Raw genomic sequence first — 20,808 nt, forward strand, 5'->3', positions numbered from 1 at the left:
ATGTGTGAGGCGCTGGGTTTGATCCCAGCACCAAAAAAAATAGATTAAAAAAATGTTAAAAATTGCTGAATCTTAGTGATGTATACACAAAACTTTTGTTCTATTCTTGCAAATTTGCTATAAGAATGAAATTATTTCAAAGTAAAAATATTTAAATGTGAAAATAAATTTTCAATCAAATTAAAAAGTGGACATATTTTTAGATCATACATAAACAAATAAGTCTAAATAATTAACAACATAGATTTGGGGGAATCATATCTAACATTCATTCAACACTTACTGTATGCCAGACACTGTATTAAGTGTTTTAAATGTGTTAATTCATTCTCACTTGCAGGAGGGAAAAAAATTTTTGTGTTATTTTACACATGAGGAAGCTTAAGTCTAGAGGGGTTAAGTAATTTACCCAAGGTCACAGTGCCTTGGAGTGTTACAGATGAAAGATAAAATATAAGAATTATTTCAAAGGGAGAAGAAACACAGTCGGGATATTAGAAGATGGTGAAATAAAGGGATCAAAAATGACCTTCGGGGTTCTAATTTAAGAAAAGAGAAAATGGAGGTGGTTGGGAAGGGAAGTTAACTTTTTTGGGAGATGCTATGATTGCTTGTGGGTCCTGATGTTGTGACTGGATATCCCAGTGGAGATGACCTGCAGACAATTATAAACATTCACAGCACTCCACCCCCCAGACACAGAGAGAGAGAGAGAGAGAGAGAGAGAGAGAGAGAGAGAGAGAGAGAGGCTTGTATTTAGAAGATACAATTTATGTTTAGTACACTCACAAGCCAGTGAGGTGGGACATGCAGGTGATCCAGGAAGATCACAAGTTCAAGTCCAGCCTGGGTACATAGAAAAAGCCTGTCACAAAAAAATCAAACAACTAAACAAACAAAACTCCCAGGAGATTCACAGAACTGAAGATAACTATGACAGAAAAGATAAGGAGAGTGAGTTCCACATACATGGATTAACCAAACATATATAGATCATAAATATTCAGAGGATAAAACTGTGTCTTCACTGAAACATGTACAATATTTTTTTCATTTTCCCAAAGCAATGTGGTATAACAAATATTTACATAGCATTTATATAATATTAGGTATAAATAATCTAGAGATGATTTAAAGTAAATAGGAGTGTGTATAAGTTATTTAGAAATACTATTTCATTTTATATAAGAGACATACACATCCACAGGTTATGGTATTTATAGTTTTTGGACAAATCCAACATGGATGCTGAGGGGGAGATAACTCTATAGGCTAGGTTAGGAAACCTAACATATGAATCAGTGGATTTCCAGAAGGAGACTGACAGTTTCAAAACAGGGTAATAGAAACCAAGACAAAATTATAGATCATTCTCCTAAAAAAGAAGACCAAATCACTAGGTAGAAAGTATTCACTTATCTTTTAGCATAATTAATAATATAAGACATGAATAGAGGCACATTATGAAAAAGTCCTGCACTGTAAAATAGATTTAAAAATTATAAACTTATGGAATAAAGAAACAATATTTGAGATCTAATTTGTAAAATGGACTTAGAAGAAAGTGGGAAAGTACAAATTAATGAGAGAAAAAATATTGCCTCAATTTACTACAACTAGTCAAGATAGTGTTTAACCATTAGGGCAACAAAAAAAATTTATGTATGTATATATAAATCAGTTAATATAGCACTCATGAACTTGATCTGTGAAAAATGTTTTCTTTTGGTGTTATGGGTTGAACTCAGGGCCTCAAGCATACTAAGCATCTGCTCTACTCCTAAGCTAGACTAATAGACCCTGCAAAAATAATTGAGAGATAACTCTCAAATTAAAAAAAAATTAATCAAAGAGAAACTTTAAAATAGAGTAAGATGGAGATAGAAAGAGTGCAGAATAATGGATCATGCAAAACATCTCTATCCAACTCTACATATGTTAATGGATGATAGACTCATCTAAAGAAGAAACCCTTAGAAGCATTTCCTTTTGGCTCTTGGGGACTGAATTCTAATATTTTTGGATTCTAGTCTAGAGAAATCTTTATCTTGATCTGTCATATGGTATTAACAAACTTCAGAAATTTGCTGTATTTTAGTGAATGTGTGCTACATGCTAGGAGAAATCACAAGTGAATAGCAAAATTGATGTACAGACACTGGACATGTCCATGAGAACTGTATCAGCATTTATCAATGCCAATAGAAAATACTTAGCCAAACAAACACAGGAAGAAAAGTCAAATGCCTAAAAAAGGATCTTGAAGAGACACCTACAATTATCCACTTTTCCTGATATCTTTTGAGAAATAATTTTTGTTTTTTAATTTCATGAAGTGTAAGTTGTTAGGAAAACAAACCTTGCATCTGTATTATTTTTTATATTATGGGAAAAAAATCCTGTACATAAACACTTTGCTTTCAAATGGAGATACTTTGTTTTGTCTGTTGGTATTGTAAATGCACTTGTCACTACATCAATGATGTTGTTATACAATGGATGATGTCAATAAAGCTTCAGTTATTCTGTGCTTTCTGTGACTTACAGGAACTTCGAGGAGTTGGTAGTTATCCAGGGAGTGATAACAGTATTACTTCGAGCAAAACTGAGTTATTAAACAACATAACAACAGCTAGTACTACTAAAAATGGTTCACTTGAAAGCAAATCCCTGCCCTTCACTAGGAATTTTAAAATCAGTAATGGTAATTTACTAATTAATTAACATTCTATGTATTCAAATATAATAACTCAGTAAAACAGGGCTAGCAATGTAAAGGCGTTTGCATTGGGAACTCTGTCACTCCAACAGCTTACTATTTGAATTCAGAGAAAAAAAAAGATATCATTTTGTTAATTCCAATTCCTCTCATAAATAAATCAGATATTTGAGCAAATTGAAACCTATACATATATGATAGAGAACAATTAAAATTCTCCCACTAGAGTACAGGTATAGATTGCTTAAAATGCTTCTGTGAAGTCAATAGTGAGGGAGAGGCTCTGACCTAAAAGTAATGATTATGGGAACATTAGTTTCTACATGAATTTTAATCACCAACTGGAAAAATGTCATTTGTTTAAAATGAGCCTCTCTATTTTCCCCCCAAAAACTGAAAACACTACATGTAGAGGATAGGAAAGTTCTTGCCCATGACTGGTAATTTTTCTAATAACCAAAATACATACCTCACAGAGAGGAGAGAGTAGACGATCTAAGGATGGCCTAATGGTTCTTAGCATATTTACTTGCCTTGATATCCCTGCTATAGTAGTGAAGGAGAAGGGGAAGAGAGGAAAGAAAAGTGAGGAAGGGAAGAGAAGAAAAGAGATAAAAAGTAAGGGAGAGAAATGAGAAAGAGGAAGGAAAGGGAAAGAAAAAAAGGAGGACAAAGAAAGGGAAGGAAGGCAAGAGAATTAGAGAGACAAAAGGAGAGAAAGGGAAGGGAGGGAGGACAGAGAGAAGTAAGGGGAAAGAGAGGAAAGAGACAATGAGCAGGGAGAGGACAAAAAGAGGAGTAAGTACAGAAAAGGGGAAGAGTCAGAGTAGTGGACAGGTAATGTGTGCATGTCTTCCACATCCATGGGTTCCACAAACCATGGACAGAAAAGAAAATTAGGAATACTAATTGAATCTATACTGAGTCTTTTTTCTTTTAATTATTCATCAACCAATATAGTCCAACACCTATTTACATAGCATTTGCATCGTACTGGGTATTACAAGCATTATAAAGATGATTTAAAGTATATGCGTAGGAGAGAGTGTGTGTGTGTGTGTGTGTGTGTGTGTGTGTGTGTGTGTGTGTGTGTGTAGGTTACATGCATATACTAAGCCATTGTATATATAAGGGACTGAAGCATTCAAAGATTTTGGTATCCTTGAGGGATCCTGAAACCAATCCTCCATGATACAGAGGATGGCTATATTTTTCCTTCCTAGAGTAGAGAAGATCATGTATTATTTGGCTTTAGAATAGAAATTGCTTGACACGAGGACACGAGGACCTCCTGACTCAGTATTTGAGAAAGGTCGTATTTCATTCTATTGGTTATTCCCAAGAGGAAGTGAAAGAGTGCAGTGGGTGTGCAGAGTGGGGTGAGGAAAGGGGAGAAACAGGAGTGTGAATGAAATTAACTGATGGCACCTTGACCCTATCATGCTGTATAAATCATCAGGGAACTTTCCACCACTCACTGGAAGAAGGAAGGAGAGTCCCAAATCAGATTAAATTTTCCTCCAGAGAAATGAGAAGTGAAGCTCTATGTTTTCTTTCCACTGGTCAATGACTTATGTAAAATCATTCCATATACTCTACCCTTTTACTTAGAGACTGGAGGGCTGTCCTTTGTATCTGGTTAATTTCAAAAAAAAAAAACAAAGAGATATCACACAGATTAACATGTCATGACACAATGGCTTTTTACATGCCTTGTTTTATTACCTCAGTAATCTTGTAAGGAATGTATATTGTGTCCATCTGATAGATAGGAGACTGAGGCTCAGCAGCAGTTAAATGGATTGCTTGGGATTAAACAGAAAATACCTGAAAGAGAAGATTAAATGAAATAATAATTCACCTAATCGATTGCAAGAACTCAAGAAATGGTTGGTGCAAATAAGTAATTCAGTTATTCAAGCCCAGTCTCAATCTTGAGTCCTAATTCTGAAAATCTTAGTTTTTAATACTTAAATAGATATTCATCAAAAAGACCCAAGCTCAGGAATAAGCCTAGAGGTAATCTAGGTAGAGCAATAAAAAACATAGATTTAAAGGAATAATTTACATTAATGAAGTTTCCCAGACTAGTTTTTACTTGGATTTTTAAACCCTAACTCTTTCTTTCGTGATTCTCCTATTAACTGTAGAGATTTATGATTTAGGAGTTTTTAAATCCCATCCATTGGGCAATAAACCATATTCTGGAGTTAACAGACCAATTTTTTTTTCTTTTTTGGTTTATAGACACAGGGTATCCCTGTGTAACTCAGGCTGGTCTAGAATTCGCTATGTTCTCTTTAAGCCACACACAGCTTATTTTAAACTTTTAACTAAACACAACTCTTTAAATGTCACAAACTCTGCCATCAAACTGAATGCATATGACAGTGGAATACTACCTCAAAATCCAAGGGATATATCTCCAGAGTTGGGATAGAACATTTCTCCAGTTTTTAGAATATTCCAGAAACTAAAACAAAGAATAAGTGCAAATTTTGGAATTTAAGTCCAAGACCAACTCATTAACTAACATATATGAAAGATCTAAACAAAGAACAAGGAAATGTTTATAGTGGTCTAAAGGTAGCAACTGCTTAGGAGGAGAAGCCAGGGTCACTAGCATTTGAAACCATAAATAAGAAAACGTCTTGCTTAGATTTTTGTGACTGGCTGGAGATTTACAATCAGACTAGACAGGGAGGGAGGAACTAAAGTTACCACACAAATTCCCCACAGGGTGGAGTTTGAACAGTTATTTCAATTTCTTACCCCAAGGTCTGGTCTGCAAAGTTTCAAGGCATTCTTCAAAGTTCATTGAGAGGTACTGGAAGCTGAGGACCCCACTGGAATCCTGGTCTCACTGGTAAGTAACGAGGTAGTGATATGTACTCTGTACACAAATGTATGCTTGGTGGGTTTTCTGAATGAAAATTTTCTCTGCCAGAATCCTTGTGACAATGCTTTAAGGTTTCGTCTGTTGGTTTGTTCCTCTTTTTTTCTTGTCCAAGTTAACGTTATAAACAGACCTCCCTAAAGTCCCCCCAACTTTAAACACAGGTTACATGAGGAGATCATAAGCAATGTCCTGATTGATGTTAATGGCACACTGCTGCAACTGCTAAAAGTGTTACATTTAACAAATGGCAAGTACTTGACTTTAAATGGTAACATTAGATCGAAATCCAGGAGAGAGATATCTGGAACGAAGCTTTAACTCTTCTGTTTTCTTGTAACTAGTTGTCTCATTCTGCTATTAGTCATAATAAAAATTTAGAGAAGTGAAAATTCTATTCTTGAGCAGGTTTTTTACCCTCTTATGAAACTTGCCTAAGAATGGAAAGTTGATACATTTTTCTTGGTGTAGCAAACAGTTGTCCTGTTTCTTTCCTGCTCTTATTTTTTAATTTTTATTATATTATTATTGTACTGGGGGTACATTGTGACGTTTACAAAAGTATTTACAATACATTTTAGCTAAATTCACCCTCTCCTCAATGAAAAGCTGCACAATTTACCTTTGTATTTTACCAGGATCTAAACTTTGAACTCAGTACAACTTGCTCATTTCAGAAAAAAACTTGAAACATTGCTGGGTAAAGATTAACTATTCAGTAACTAATCTTTGCTTAACTGTTTAACTATTTAACCTTAGACCAGGGGTGAAGAGTTGATCCTAAATTCTATGACTCCATACAAATAATCAGCTTTTAATAAGTATGGAAGTTTTAGCTGTAAAGTTTTAGATATCTAAAGTAGCATTGTGAAAAACAATTTACAAAATTTCAAAGTTAAATTCAGAGGGCAAAAATGACTTAAAAAGGTATTGATATCAGAGGTGTTATTAAAAATACCTTTTGTCCTTTTTGTAAAGGACTCACAATGTGAATTGATCCTAAACACAATCTCTTGAAGAAAGCATAATCTAACTTTATCTTATACAATGTGACTTGGCCTATACCATATGGTGTGCTTGCCCACCTTCTTAATTAAATTAACACTAAATACATGAAATACAAATTTTTGAAGTTTTATGAAGTTCAATTTAATGTCTTCATTTCAAAACATAACCATGTCAATTTACTTGCAAATGATAAGTCTTAAACAAGGCATAAAATTGTGGCTTATGAAACATTAATTGTTTTAGCTGGTGGAGTGAATGCAGAATTAAGCAGCAATTAATATGAGTTAATAAATTGCTTCCTTGGAGTAAGAACACTGCGTTATTTTGTGAACTAAAGATGATATTTAAGTCTGTTGGAGGCTGTGAATGCTGGGGGTTGGAGGCAAGTGCACTCCTTGGGAAAGATTACTCCTATGAAGCACATTGTCATACTCTAGGTGTAACAAGCCCAGAAACAGAACCAGCCAGTTTAACTTGTGTATGGCTGAGACTGAATTGGAAAGGGTTCTTTAAAAAAGTATAAGTGGGACCAGGCAAGATGCAAAGAAAAATGAAATGCAAGACTCAACTCTAATTATTTCCAAAATAGTAAGAATGAGAGAAGATATTCTTCTAGAAAAAGTCATAGTCATGTCAAATAATTCACCAAGCTATTTGTTTATTCTCTTATTAAATGGTCATTTTGGGAGACCCTATCTAAAGATTTCTCAGCAATGGGATTGCCATAAGGATAAGCTAAACATGGTTCAACCTCAGGTAAACTATACTTCAGAGGAGCAGACAAGCAACTCAAGCAAGCTATAGAAAGTTACAGATGTAAGTAAGGACACACCTGATAGTGAGGCAGAAGAACATCTCAGGGAACTTGAGGAACAGCCACACAGACCAACTCCCCAAAGCTTTGCACAGAGCTCCCTTCATGAAAGAATTCAGTGACTCTCAAGATGGGTTTTCGGTCATTTGTTGGTGAGCCAGAGGTGGTGGTGCATTCCTGTAATCCCACAAACTGGGACATGGAGACAGGAGAATCTCAGATCTCAAGTTCCAAGACAACATGCACTACATAGCTGTTCAACCCTCAGGTTTGTATCTCTCATTGGATCTCCCTTGCTGCTGGAATCAAGGCATGCTTTTCAGGCCTTTATAATCATTGGTTCTATTTTACTCTGAAAACGAGTCCTTCATCACAATATTTCTCCTCAATCCCAGCATTTCACAACTTCTCCCTGATTCCTTTAAATTTGTGATTCTGTTTCTAACCGAATGAATAAATGTTCCTGAAAGAATTTGATTATATGCTCAGCTGAACACCATCACCATTGTTTGTTAGAGGTTTCCCTGAGAGCCACTCAGAGAACATTGATACAGACCACTGTCTTCATTGGTTCAAGTGCTTAGCACAGGTCTAATCAACAGAGCCAGGCAGCTAACCACGTCAAGTGGGAGAAACACAGTCACATCTACTCAAATTTCCTTCATCAGAAAGCAACAGGTAGGCACTGGTTTAGAATCAAGTAATAGGCATGACAAGCATGTTCAATCTTTCCCATCTACACAGGTACCTAAATAAATATAGTACCTGGAAGAATGTACTACTCATCATAAGATGTGGACTCATAAATGTTACTGATATTTACAGTAGGAAAGATTACGTTTAGCAGAGATACCATGACAAGTCTCTTGAAAATGTGGCATTTGAACTAGGGCTTTGAAGGGTGTCTAGGATCTGAACATGAAGAAAGGAGAGCAGAACATTTTGGGCAAAGTAAATTGCATGAGAAAATTCACAGAAATAGAAAATTTCATAAAAAAGACATAAAAATTTAGTACTTAAGAAATTGAAAGCACCGTCAGTATCAATATTAGAACCACTGACTTTAGTACAAAAAATCATGAATTAGAGACACTGGGAGATACAACTGGTATCAACACTAAAAGACAGGCACACATGAAGTTGAGTATCTTTGTTTGGAAGTGTAAAGATAAAAGAATGTAAATTAGGGTAAAAGAAGAACGACTATTTCGATATCAGTATACAAAACTCAGATATGCAACTTTTGTCTAACACTGTGTTGATTAGGGTGGGAAGAGAGAGGGAAGATAGAAGAAAATTATTAAGTTGAAACTCTAGAGCTTTTTCTCTGTGTCAGCTTTGGTCACCAAAGTATATGAGTTAAAAATTATCAAACATACTTTGTGATTCAGTATTTGAATTACAGATTCAAATACCCAATGGTGGACTTGACATTGCTTCCTAAATGTTCAAAATTCATCTGAAATATAAAATGCCCTATTTAGCACTCTGATTTTCCTCATCCAAATTTTTCCCTGGTATTTCTTATTGTATCACATTTCATATATTTGCTCAGATCCCAAAACTAGAAATAGCCCCCTTTCCTATCCTCACCAGAGAGAGTTTGTCACAGTCCTATCTAGTTTTCTACAAAATATGTCAGAAATCCATAATCCTCTCTACCAAATTTAATCCACTATCTCTTTTCCTCTGAAATACTGTAATAGCGTTAGCATGTATCTCTTTTTCAATTCCTACAATTCACCATGTTCAAAGCAATTTTTATTTAATGCAAAATTATACCATGTCACTTTCCTTCTCAAAACATTCCCGTGTTATGCTAGGGATGTAGCTCAGTGGTGGAGCTCTTTCCTACTATGTGCAAGGCCCTGGGTTCAATCTCCAATATGGCACATGCACACAAGAATCTCCACTGGCTTCCCATTCATCTTAGAAAAGTTTACCACCTTTCCAACCTAAAAAGTTCTTCATTATTAGCTTCTGCCTCTGCCTACTCCATATCACAGTTTGTCACCACTCTTCCTCTCCCTACTTCTGTTTCTTTATCAGTTAAATAGGCCAAGCCCATCTCTTCACCAAAATGTTGGCATTTGCTATCATCTTCCCTCAGGTCCAGGTCTTTACATGTTTGATTGAGAAATTCCCATACATCTGTCCCTTAGAAAATGCACATGCCCCCCTAAAATAGGTCTTCTACACCTCAGTGTCTCTATTCGAATATCACATTCTGTTTCATCACACGTAAAACTATCTAAAATTACAATACTTAGTTTTCCATTCTTCCACAAAAAGTAAATTGCAAGATTTGATACTTATGTATGTTCTTATATTCTTCTGCCAGTGCCAGAAGCCACAAGATAGGAGCTCAGTAAATATTTTTTGAAAGAGTTTAAATGTAAGAACACAGAGACAGACAGCAGAACTATCATAAATAAATCAAGTTAGCCTGAGGGGAACAGATGATCTCTAATACCTTTCTTGCTCAATTTTAAGAAACTGAAATGAGTGAAATCATAAATAAATTGGAGTGAAGATTTAAAATATTTGCTTAAATCCCCATTTTCATTCATTCTCTCCAGAAAGATTAAATTTCCGAAAGACTAGGAAATGCTAAATGATTATTAAATGGAGTGGAATATGGTTTCAACAAACACCACAAGAGTCCTGTTTGTTCTAAGGTGGTCCATGTAATGTTAAAAAGAAGAAATTTCTCATCATTATCAGTAACAGGTGGATGAATATCTTTGGTGTTAAAATGAAAAAATACTAACATATAAAGTGGATATTTTGTCATCAATATCATTTTCTTTTCTTTATCAATATCATTTTCATTCTCAATGAAGAATCTTGTTAATGTTCACTCTGTCCATAGCTTTAAAACTGTGGTCCAAGAACCTTTGGGTTTGGGATAGCAGAGGTGGGACTTTTTTTTCTATACTTTTACAAAAAATCTTTATGTTACCTCCTAGTAAAATATATAGAGGAGATTGTGTGAAGTTATAAATGTTTAGTCCACTTTTCTAGATAATATAAGTGGAATGAACTAATATTTGAGAACTTGGTCTTTCCTCAACACTGATCTAACAATACTTTCTATATTCATAAATTACTACTATTTTCCTCATTTTGTGTATTAGAAAAACAGGTACTTGGGTTTAATGTTGCTTGGTTAATTACATTATTTCTGAGATTGGGAAAATGGGAATCTTAGTTTTTGAAAAGGTGTAGTACTTCAAGGGCAAATTTTCTGCAAGAAAATGATGGTGGTTAGATTGTTTTATTATTTTCTTTCTTTTTCAAAGAACAATTTAAAATGGAGCCTTTACCTCCTGAGCTGCCAGCTGACACCGTGCAATGCATCGCGGCTGAACTCAAATGTCACCCAACAGACGAGCAGGTTGCTCTCCGCCTAGATGAGGAAGATAAGCTGAGACATTTCAGGGAGGATTTTCATATTCCGAAAATGCAAGACTTGCCTCCAAGTAAGAATACTAGGAACGGTTTTTAAAGACCAATTTATTAATTAATTTATTTTCGCTGCCGTGTGTTTATCATAAATCTTTGAAAATCATTGTTCCATTACATAATAGAGTCATTACAATTGTGCCTGAAAAATTGCAGTCCTCTGTTGCTACTACATCAACCTGTCCGCCTACCTTAGTTGTGTATTCTTTATGTTTCTTATCCTCCTCTGAATAAAATGCTTACAGGGTGCTTATACTGTCATCTACTTCTCTGAACAATACAGTGACTGATTGAAAATTATAGGCAAAGGCATTTACTTGTGCTCTCAGCACTTAGAGCTCAAAGCAATTCTTTTCAACACAATATTAGAATATCTCTTATCTTGTGGCACCTAGTTGATGATAGTATGTTTGTCTAAGAAGGAATATTTTTGTGACCTGTGTTTATGAGGAGGGATGTTATGTAAAGAGCCATCTTTGCTTGTCATAAGTAAAGAAGGCAAGTGTTTAAGAGTTATCTGAGAAACACATACTGCATTCTTAAGCATAATACAATAAGATAACTTTCTGATTTGAGGAAAGTCCTATTTCTTTAGCATAGATAGCACAAAGCTAAGAATACAAAACAAATTGTCAACTTTAACTCACTCTCTTTTACAGCAATGAAATATGCTACAAGGCTGAATGGAATTATTCCATCAAAATCAGCTTCACATAGTTTATAAAGTCTGATTTCCTTTTTTATTCAGATTATCTTATCTTAGATATTCAAAATATAAGAATATCTTAGATATTCAAAATATAAGAACATTAGTTAATACTGTTTTGGGATAAGAGTGGGCCACATAACTTTCTTATTTGGTTTATAAGTATGAAACACACTAGGACACACTCTCCTGGGATAACACACCTTCAATAGCTATTCATCTATGACTATTATATCCAGCACCCTCCATACTTCTGGAAAGATGATCAAAGAGGTCTAACGCTATGTCCAATTTGATTTGTTTAATATCACTTGAGGGAGACTTTGATACAAATGATAGCTCTAAGGAGCAAAGTTAAATTAAGTTGTTTTGAGACTTCACCTAAACAAGGTACAATGTAACAAAGTTCAGAAATGTCACAATAAATCCCCCCTACAACTAATAAAGAATAATTTCAATAATAAAAGAAAATTGTCCTAGATCACACTGGATTCTAGAATTAGATGAATATTTTGATTTCAATCTGAATAGATAATAATAAACTGCTAATGAGTGAGTTTCACAGAAATAAAATTTAGGAAGGGAATTATTTGGGGATTTGGACAGATTTGATACAAGTCAGATCTGGATGATGGCAGCCCTATCTTGATGTGCTATTTAGCCCTCAGGACTCTTGTGCTGGATCAAAATGCAGTTTAAAAATAGCATTGCGCATCACTAATTATCAGGGAAATGCAAATTAAAACCACAATGAGATATCACTTCATGCTGATCTTGAGGAGTAGTCTACAAAGTACAGAAAATAACAAATAGTGGGTAGGATGTGGTGGAACTGGACTTCTTATAAGCATGTAAAATGATGAAGCAGTTATGGAAAATAGTGTGGAGTTTCCTCAAAAAAATCAGAATAGTTTTACCAATTGTTGCACTTGTAATTCTTGGTATATATCCAAAAGAATTGAAAGTAATGCCCCTAATAGGTATTTGTACACCTGTGTGCATAGTAGCATTATCCACAATATCCAAAAGATACAAGTAACCTAAATGTCCATGGCAGACTAATGTGTAAACAAAATGGTGTATATACATAAATGAAATAGCAGTCTACCTCTAAAAAGAAGGAATCCTGACACAATCACAGCATGTATTCATCTTGAGGACGTTATACTAGGGAAATAAACCAATCACAAAAAGGACAAATATCATATGACGTTACTTGTGTCAGGTATTAGATCGTCAAATTCATATAAACAGAAAGTAGAACAGTGGTTTCCAGAGAATGGAGAAAGGGGGAGAAACAGGAAAACATTGTGTAATGGGTATAGAATTTCAATTTTGCAAGATTTAAGAGTACAAGAGTCTGGTTTCAGAGCAATGTGGCAATGTGAGTACACATACCATAGAATTATGGACTTTTAAGTTATGTAAATTTTGTCATATTATTTTTATGTTTACTAGAAATAAAAGTTTTTATTAAAAAAAGCACTGTACATACAATCATTTCCATTATAATTAAAAGCTGACTCTTGAATCTTGAGTATAGATAGTATTTGATTTGACTAATTGTCCAACAGAAAGTATATCTAAAGAAATTTATATAAGTCATTGCTGATTGTTAAAGAGAAGTAAAAGGGCTGGCAGAATGGCTCCAATGATAGAGCACCTGCCTAGCAAGCATGAGTCCCTGAGTTCAAACCCCGGTACCACCAGAGAGAGAGAGAGAAGAAAAGAGAAAAGCTGAATTGATTGAATAAACAATTTAAACAATTATTTAAGAAGTGATGCAAAAATTTTACTTCATTAAAGCAAAGACTAGTCACCTGACCAGCAGCATGTCTCATCATCAAGGAACATATTAAAAATGCAAGTTCTTGGATCCTACCCAAGAGTTTTTGAATCAGAGACTGGGGTCTTATTTCTTACTCTCTATTTGGCATGCTTTTCTTAGAAAAACACAGTGAAATAAACAGAAATTTATCACATAGTTGAATTTATATTCAGTTTAAAGAAGCAGATAATAAATAAACTTACAACTTAATGTATGTTCCACTACAGGATATTGCACTATGTGTTAGAGTTGTGGGATAGGGATGTGATTTTGCCCAAGGTAGCATACTGTGGAAATGCTGATAAGGTAGCATATGAGTAAAGATAAGAACAAAAATGAAAAAGTGAGCCCTATGGAGACACAGGTGAAGCTGAGTCTGGTGGTTGCTCAAGCTTGTGCTTCACAAACACAAAGGTACCAAGCTCAGAAGTGATGTTGGTTTCTCTTTTGTATTTTTTAAAAGATGCAAAACCTCAAAAAAATTTCCTATCCTACTAAAACTCTTCAAGATCATATAATAATGATATAGCATCTTAAATTATTTTAAGAGGCTAGTATAAGACCAAAGCCACCTATTCACCCTGAACAATGAGAAACAAAAGACAGAAACAATGCTTTGGAAAAGTAAAATGAATCAGGCCCTTAATGCTGGATTTATAAAATACTCTTGAGGAAATGCTACAGTCATAGACTGTGGTTTTCCATTATTTTGGCATTAATTATGATGCTTGCTGTAGATTTCCAATAGTGTTTTTTAAATAAATAAGTTTTTTATTGTTAGGTTATTATTAAAAGGGTCAAAAATATTTTTGCTTATGGTGTTACACCTAATATTCAACATCGTTCTGAAGATGATAGCTATTACCAAAACATGGACGGAAGGAAGGAAGGAAGAAAGGAAGGAGGGAGGGAGGGAGGAAATGAAGGAAGGAAGGAAGGAAGGAAGGAAGGAAGGAAGGAAGGAAGGAAGGAAGGAAGAAAGGAGGGAGGGAGGGAGGGAGGAAAAGAAGGGAGGGAGGAAAAGGAGGAAGGAAGGAAGGAAAGAAGGAAGGAAGGAAGGAAAGGAGGGAGGGAAGGAGGGAGGGAAAAATAGAAGGAAGGAGGGAAGGAGGGAGGGAAGAGAGAAGACATAAATGGCAAATTATGTAACAGGGTAAATAAAAAATAAGGGGGATAGTAATCAGAAATAAGAGTGAAGAAGTAGTTATAATGGAGGTGAAGAAAAAGGAAGAGATTCAAGAAAAAATTAAAATTGTTATTGAATAATCCTGATTTAATATTCAGAGAAACAGCATGAGTCAAACTTCATGGTTTAAGTGAATTGTGGTGATTACAAATTTATGTAATTTGCTTGTTCAAGGAAACTTTTCATCTGTAAATTAACCGAGGAACCTGGGCATGTTCATTCATGCCTGTAATCCCAGCATTTGGAAGGCTAAGGCAGGAGGATCATGAGCCCAAGGCCAGTCTGTGATACCTAGTGAGACTTGTCTCAAAAAAGCAAAGAATAGCTAGGCACCAGTGGCTCACACCTGTAATCCTAACTACTCAGGAAGCAGAGATCAGGAGGATGGCAGTGGCCAGGACAGCTATAGGCAAATAGTTCATGAGACTCTATCTCGTAAACACCCAACACAAAAAAAACAATGGTGGAGTGGCTCAAATGATAGAGTGTCTGCCTGGCAAGCATGAGAACTTACATTCGAGCCCTAATGCTGCAAAAAACACCAAGACATAAAAAAAAACTAAAAGAACCTATGTTATTGTCCCATCTGTGGCCTTGACTTCAGAGTCTAAGAAGTTGGCACCTGTGTTTCAAGCAATAGGAAGCATGCAGGGACAAAAAAAAAAAAGAAAAAAACAAAGAATGTGCATGCTCCTTTGAGGAGGGTTTTAGATATTGCTTTCTGTCATGTCTACCTGTATCCCATGGGCAAGCATTTAGTTTTGGTCCCACCTATCTGCTAAAAAGACTGAGTATAACATGTCATTTTGTCCTTGGAAGCCATATGCAAAGCTAATAATTCTCTTACTATAGAGGAAAAATAGAATGGAAATTAGGGCAGAACTATTAATTGAGTCTACTTTGAAGATGTAAATTTGAGAGTCACGAGCATTTAGGTAAGAGTTGAAATATGAGTATGAGCATTATGTAGGAATCATACAGCACATTGGAAGAAGCTGGTAGAAACAAAATCTTAAGCACTGGCAAAGGAAGTCTAGAAATAGGACATGGAGAAGAAGGAAAATGTGCAGAGACATTCGAAGAAATGGGAAAGCTTACCATCTTCTGCTATCACAGGATACTGGGATATAGGGACTAGAGGTCAAGTCTTTCATATTAGCAGGATGGAGAGAAATATTAAATAGCCTTAACTTTAATAACCTCAATGAAATGATGGGGGAGTAACTATATTTTTCTGGGTTTAATCAAAGAGTGGTTTTTAAAGAACTCTTGCTGTGACTGGAAGAAAACATTGATAACAAGATGCAAAAGAAAATGCATGGGTATCTTTAAGAAAGATAGAGGCTTGATGTGTTTATACATTGAGAGAAGAGAGAGAGAGGGAAACAGAGAGAGAGAGAATGATTTTCAGTCAAAAAGGGTCTATACTAGATCTATTAACTGCCCCCACCTTTTTCACTCTTCTCATGAAACCCAAGCCTCTAAGACAATATAAATTGCTGAAGAAACTCTGTCTACTCTCAAACCTTGTATTAGCTCCAGTGGAAAGGTCAACATGATTCCAATTGAAGTATCTTGACTAAATGGAAATCTCATTCCATTGGGAATGATTGATTCCCAATCATTCTATCTTTCTGACAATAATGTTCCATGCCTACCTCAGGCATGGAACAGAGGACTGGAAACAGAAACATTTCACCTTTGCCTCCTGAAAACTCTGGTCTTACCTGCAGATGTGAATTATTTTTCCTAAGGTGATTTTATTTTCAAGAGTGTGGAACATTCCTTTTTAAATCCTCAAAATACATCCTTTTATCAGATGCCTTCCTCCTTGCTATTACAAGGAGAAATTTATTCAAGACTGTGTAAAGAATGTGTGAAAGTGGACTGCAGTGATTTACTAAGGCATTATTGCTGTGTACAATATTAATATATATTAATATTAATATTAATATTAATATTAATATTAAGCACATAGTTAAAATAAACACAGTCACAGGATAGGCTGGTGACCAGCATGAAGAGGACAGAGAAAACTGAAATTAAAAATAAATGCTTCAGGATTTCTTCCATTCTCTTCTCCTAAACTTTAAGGACCCGTTTTCATTCTAATCAGAAATAAGGATAGTGGAATTCTCTACCAACACTTACAGTCCACCCTCAGTCCATAGTTTGGGGTTTCTGGCTCTTTTTTAATACAGTCTGATTTCTCCAAAGATGGAAAGAAAACATGAAACTCAATGCCAGTTTGGTTGTGATTTGAACTCTGATTTTTCCCCCTAATACAAAGATGCTCCTTGACTTGATAAACTCAACTTCTGGTGGAAATGCATTTAATACACCAGACCTACTTAATATCATAGCTGAGAAATGCAGTATGCAGTAGAGTAGTGGTTGTTTACCTTCCTGGCTGCATAGCTCCCTACAAACTGTGGCTTGCTGCTACTGGTGTTTGACCAACCAGAAAAAAGCAAAATTCAAGACTGGAAGTGTGATTTCCAATGAATTACGACAATAATGTTTTACATCCTGTAAAATCCAACAACTATGAGTGTAGACGAAAAACTATGAAGGCAAGCCATCCTAAACAGGGAATGTTTGTATCTGTTTCCACCTGGCTTTCAAATCCTTGGTTAGCCATTCCAGACATCTCAGGTATATTCAGCATGTCAAGCTGGAGTGTGCTTCACTATGTCAAGTTGTGTCTAATTTCTACTGAAGTGTACAAGGCAAAGCAGGGTTTTCCATAGTCTAAGAAAAAAAAACCTATTAAATCTAAACTATACTTAAAAGAAGGAACTTTTATTTAAAAACATTCATAATGCAGAATATATTAGCAAACTAGTCATTCATTCTGATGATCAGAAACAGAACTGTTCCATAGGAATTTTAACATGCAGTGCTGAATACATTATGTAAAAAAAAGTAAGAAGTCCTTTCCCCATTGGTTTGTTTCTGAGGCTTATTTGTTGACAATATTTTGACTTAATTCATCAGAGAACAATAGTCAGATTTATGGATCTAAGCATAAATCCTAGATAAATGCTATTCCATACTGCTGAAATGTAATTAAATATTGCCAGCAACAACAACAAGAAGAAGCCAATCACACTAATATCACAATTATTAAGATTAGGACAATTGTATAATTAGGCAATTCTTACCCAACAAATTCATATTATATGCCTGTACTTTCCCAGGGCTCCAAATAATCAAAACAAAAATGAAACAAACACAGCTGGGGTCTCTATCACTATGTTTCTATCACTAAATTACAATACAACCAGCAACAATTTCATATTTGCTAACCTGCAAACACATTGTATATCTTTGGAAAATATATTTTCTTTTCCCTTTTCATTTCCTTTTTCCTTTCCTTCCCTTCCCACTTGAGAAAGGAATTACTGACTTAAGCAAAAATGAAAACAAAAGCAAAACTTTTTCTGAATTTTTGCAAATGAGCAGTCATAGTGATGGCAGAGTTAGAGCAAATGCCCTGGCTCCAAGATGTCCCTATGGATGAGGATTGGTCACCTGTCTCAGAAAGCTAAATAAAGAGGTAAATAAGTGGTTAACACAGAAAAGCAGCTTTGTAAACAGTATATTTATGCTGTTAACATCAGTAAGGACAGAGATCTAATAACTAAAACCCAACTTCCAAGTGCTTACAGCAGCCTCAGCGTTATATAAGAAAGAGAAAGGCAAGGATTTGGAGTTTCTATGGTAATACTTCAGGTCACCTTTGGCTGACCATGATCTAGTTGATCATTGCCTCGGGCCATTATCTCAGCATTGGCCGTGTATAGCTTTGTTGGTGCCAAGAAGGTCTCTGTTGCTTAGAGAGTAGTTTTGATCTTTTGTCTTAAAGTGTTCATCAGTCAGGACTGTATCCTGGGAAAAAGATTCAGGAGAGCTTGGAAGGAAGAAAAAGAAAAAATATGGAATCAGAAACAAAATGAAGTTAACCAGGTCAGTGACCAGGCCCTCCTTCAGATCCCCACTGTCAGCCAGCATTCATTTCTATGGGATAGGGGCCATAAGCCTCATTACAATGATATATTAACAGTTTTACTTAGGGCTTCTAATCAGAACAGCACTCTAATAACAGTCCTAAACCCAAATGTCACAAAGACTTTCAGTAGGATGTCATCTTTTCATACACTTATTGGGGGAGGAAGACCTGTTGAATATGAATTCTTCCAAAACAAATAAACAGTATATTTCTTGTAGGAGTTAGCTTTCACAAAAATGTTTCTTTTTTTTCCCCCATACCTCCAGGCCAAAACATTTTCATGAAAATTCTAGTAGTCACAATAACCTATTCCAGAGCATTGGTTTCCAGAGAAGCTCTGAGCCCTGAAATGCTCCCTTAAGTCATGGACCTGGCTTTGACTCAGCTTCACTTCTTTGTATCATTTCCTACCTTAGATTTGTATAGAATGAAGGCAGGAAGGGATGTTCCTTAGTTCATGGAAAAAAAATATCAAAACTAAACAGTATTTTAAAAGAAGTAAATTTAAACAGTAGAATATTAATATTAGTCTTTTATTGCAAAAACAAAGATTGGAATACTATTCCAATAGCAAATACCAACTACATGGAATGAATTGTTAAAACTATTTTCATGCTTAAATTGAATGAATGGAACTGTAGCAGGTCACATTTAGAGCTAGTTTATAAATATACAACAACGCCTAAGGCACACATATCACAGGTACACACTGGGCACCTAATAAACACAGATATCAACATGAATTTATCATAAAAAATTTATTTTACAGAATATTCTTTATGCAGAAAAAACACTTAAAAAAATCTTTGGAACTTAGCATTCTCTGTCAAACCATACAGTTATTTCTAGGTCTCCTCTTTAATTTGAGAAAAATTCTTTTTAAAATAGGGTTACTACATATTTTCTATATTAAACTTGATTTTCCATATGAGTTTGCTTTCTCAGTGTGTTTTCGTATGCGTGTGTGGGAGTTAAATTTTTATTCTTTTAGCCCTTGAAGCAACTGGGTTGAACCTTTCACCTCTATCCTAAAATAGCTTATTTGGTTTATTATAAGATTCTGAACAATATAATTTTCTATGTGCTTCATCATGTGAGAAGGGTAGGAAACTTTGCTCTAAAATAATTTCACGTTTTGTTACTAACTTTTAAAATATTTAAAATAGACTTAATTAAATCTTAAATTACAATAACTATTTGCTATATTAAGTTGAAGGTAAGCTACTTTGGGCGATTCCACTAAACTTGAGAATTCTTGCTTTTTGTTTGTTTTGTATGGTATTTCTTTAACAAGTGGTTTAAGAACAAGACCTCCAAAAGTGAGGCCATATAAAGAATTTGTGGGCAACTTAAACAATACTTATGCTCAGGCCTTATACTAGACCAGTTAAATTAAAATTGTTGAGTCAAACACAGGCACTATTTTTCTTCTATTCCCACAAAGGTTCTAATATGATGGACTTGCAGGTAAATCCAAAGGTAATATATAAAAATCTATCTTACATTTATAGTAATTTTAAGTAAATTTTTCTGGAGCAAATAGTCAAAATTAGTTTAAAAAACAGCATATAAATATACATACATATCTAATTTAAAAATACATGACAGTTTATCTCTTTCAAGCACAAAATAACTGATACTGGTATATGTATATATGTTATTTCCAAATAGGAGCATGTTTGACCAAATTTGATGATATTAATTGAATGTTCTAAAACTATGTTGAGTGCTTTTTTCATGGAAAGCATTGTAGTAAAAAATTCATATATGTTTTTATTCGAAGATTTTTAAATAATTACAGCTTAAAACGTTTAAATGAGCTCATTAGTGTGCAACAGTGAATATATTAAGGGGGCACATTTCCTCAGAGTTAAAGCAACCCAGAGGACAGTAGCAGAGCTAAATCACTCTCAAGGACCTACCTGAGCAATCCACTTGTTGGATATTGTAACTTCAGCAGAAAGTCTGGAAATAGACTTCAAGAAGCAGGATATGGTGGCAGCTCATGGGAACATCAGCTTACGTGTGCAGTAACTACTTCAGGGATCGGAGGGCTCTTGTGGGGAAGAGCTTCTAAAGAACTTACAAAATTTGCCTCACAAGGGAAGGAGCTAAAACAAATGTGCCAAAGCCAGATAAAAGTTTTCTTGCCTTTTCCCTGGTCCATTGGAAGA

General features: G+C 35.0%; 1 protein-coding gene across 6 annotated transcripts in view; it reads left to right on the forward strand.

Annotated features, from left to right (window-relative positions):
* The first annotated feature begins 5,452 nt into the window (after positions 1-5,452).
* Kynu (kynureninase) overlaps positions 5,453-20,808 on the forward strand; it is a 114,600-nt gene continuing 99,244 nt past the window's right edge. For 5 of the 6 annotated variants that reach the window (XM_020160794.2, XM_074070669.1, XM_074070665.1 and 2 more), the window contains exons 1-2: positions 5,453-5,585; positions 10,740-10,919. In XM_020160794.2, the coding sequence (XP_020016383.1) occupies positions 10,751-10,919 (169 nt within the window). In that variant the 5' untranslated portion in view covers positions 5,453-5,585; positions 10,740-10,750. Of the gene's footprint in view, positions 5,586-10,739; positions 10,920-18,348; positions 18,592-20,808 lie in introns of those variants that run through there. The other variant, XM_074070667.1, reaches the window with a different exon arrangement.

The sequence above is a fragment of the Castor canadensis genome, chromosome 4 (genome assembly GCF_047511655.1).
Source record: "Castor canadensis chromosome 4, mCasCan1.hap1v2, whole genome shotgun sequence".
In the NCBI taxonomy this organism is placed as follows: domain Eukaryota; kingdom Metazoa; phylum Chordata; class Mammalia; order Rodentia; family Castoridae; genus Castor; species Castor canadensis.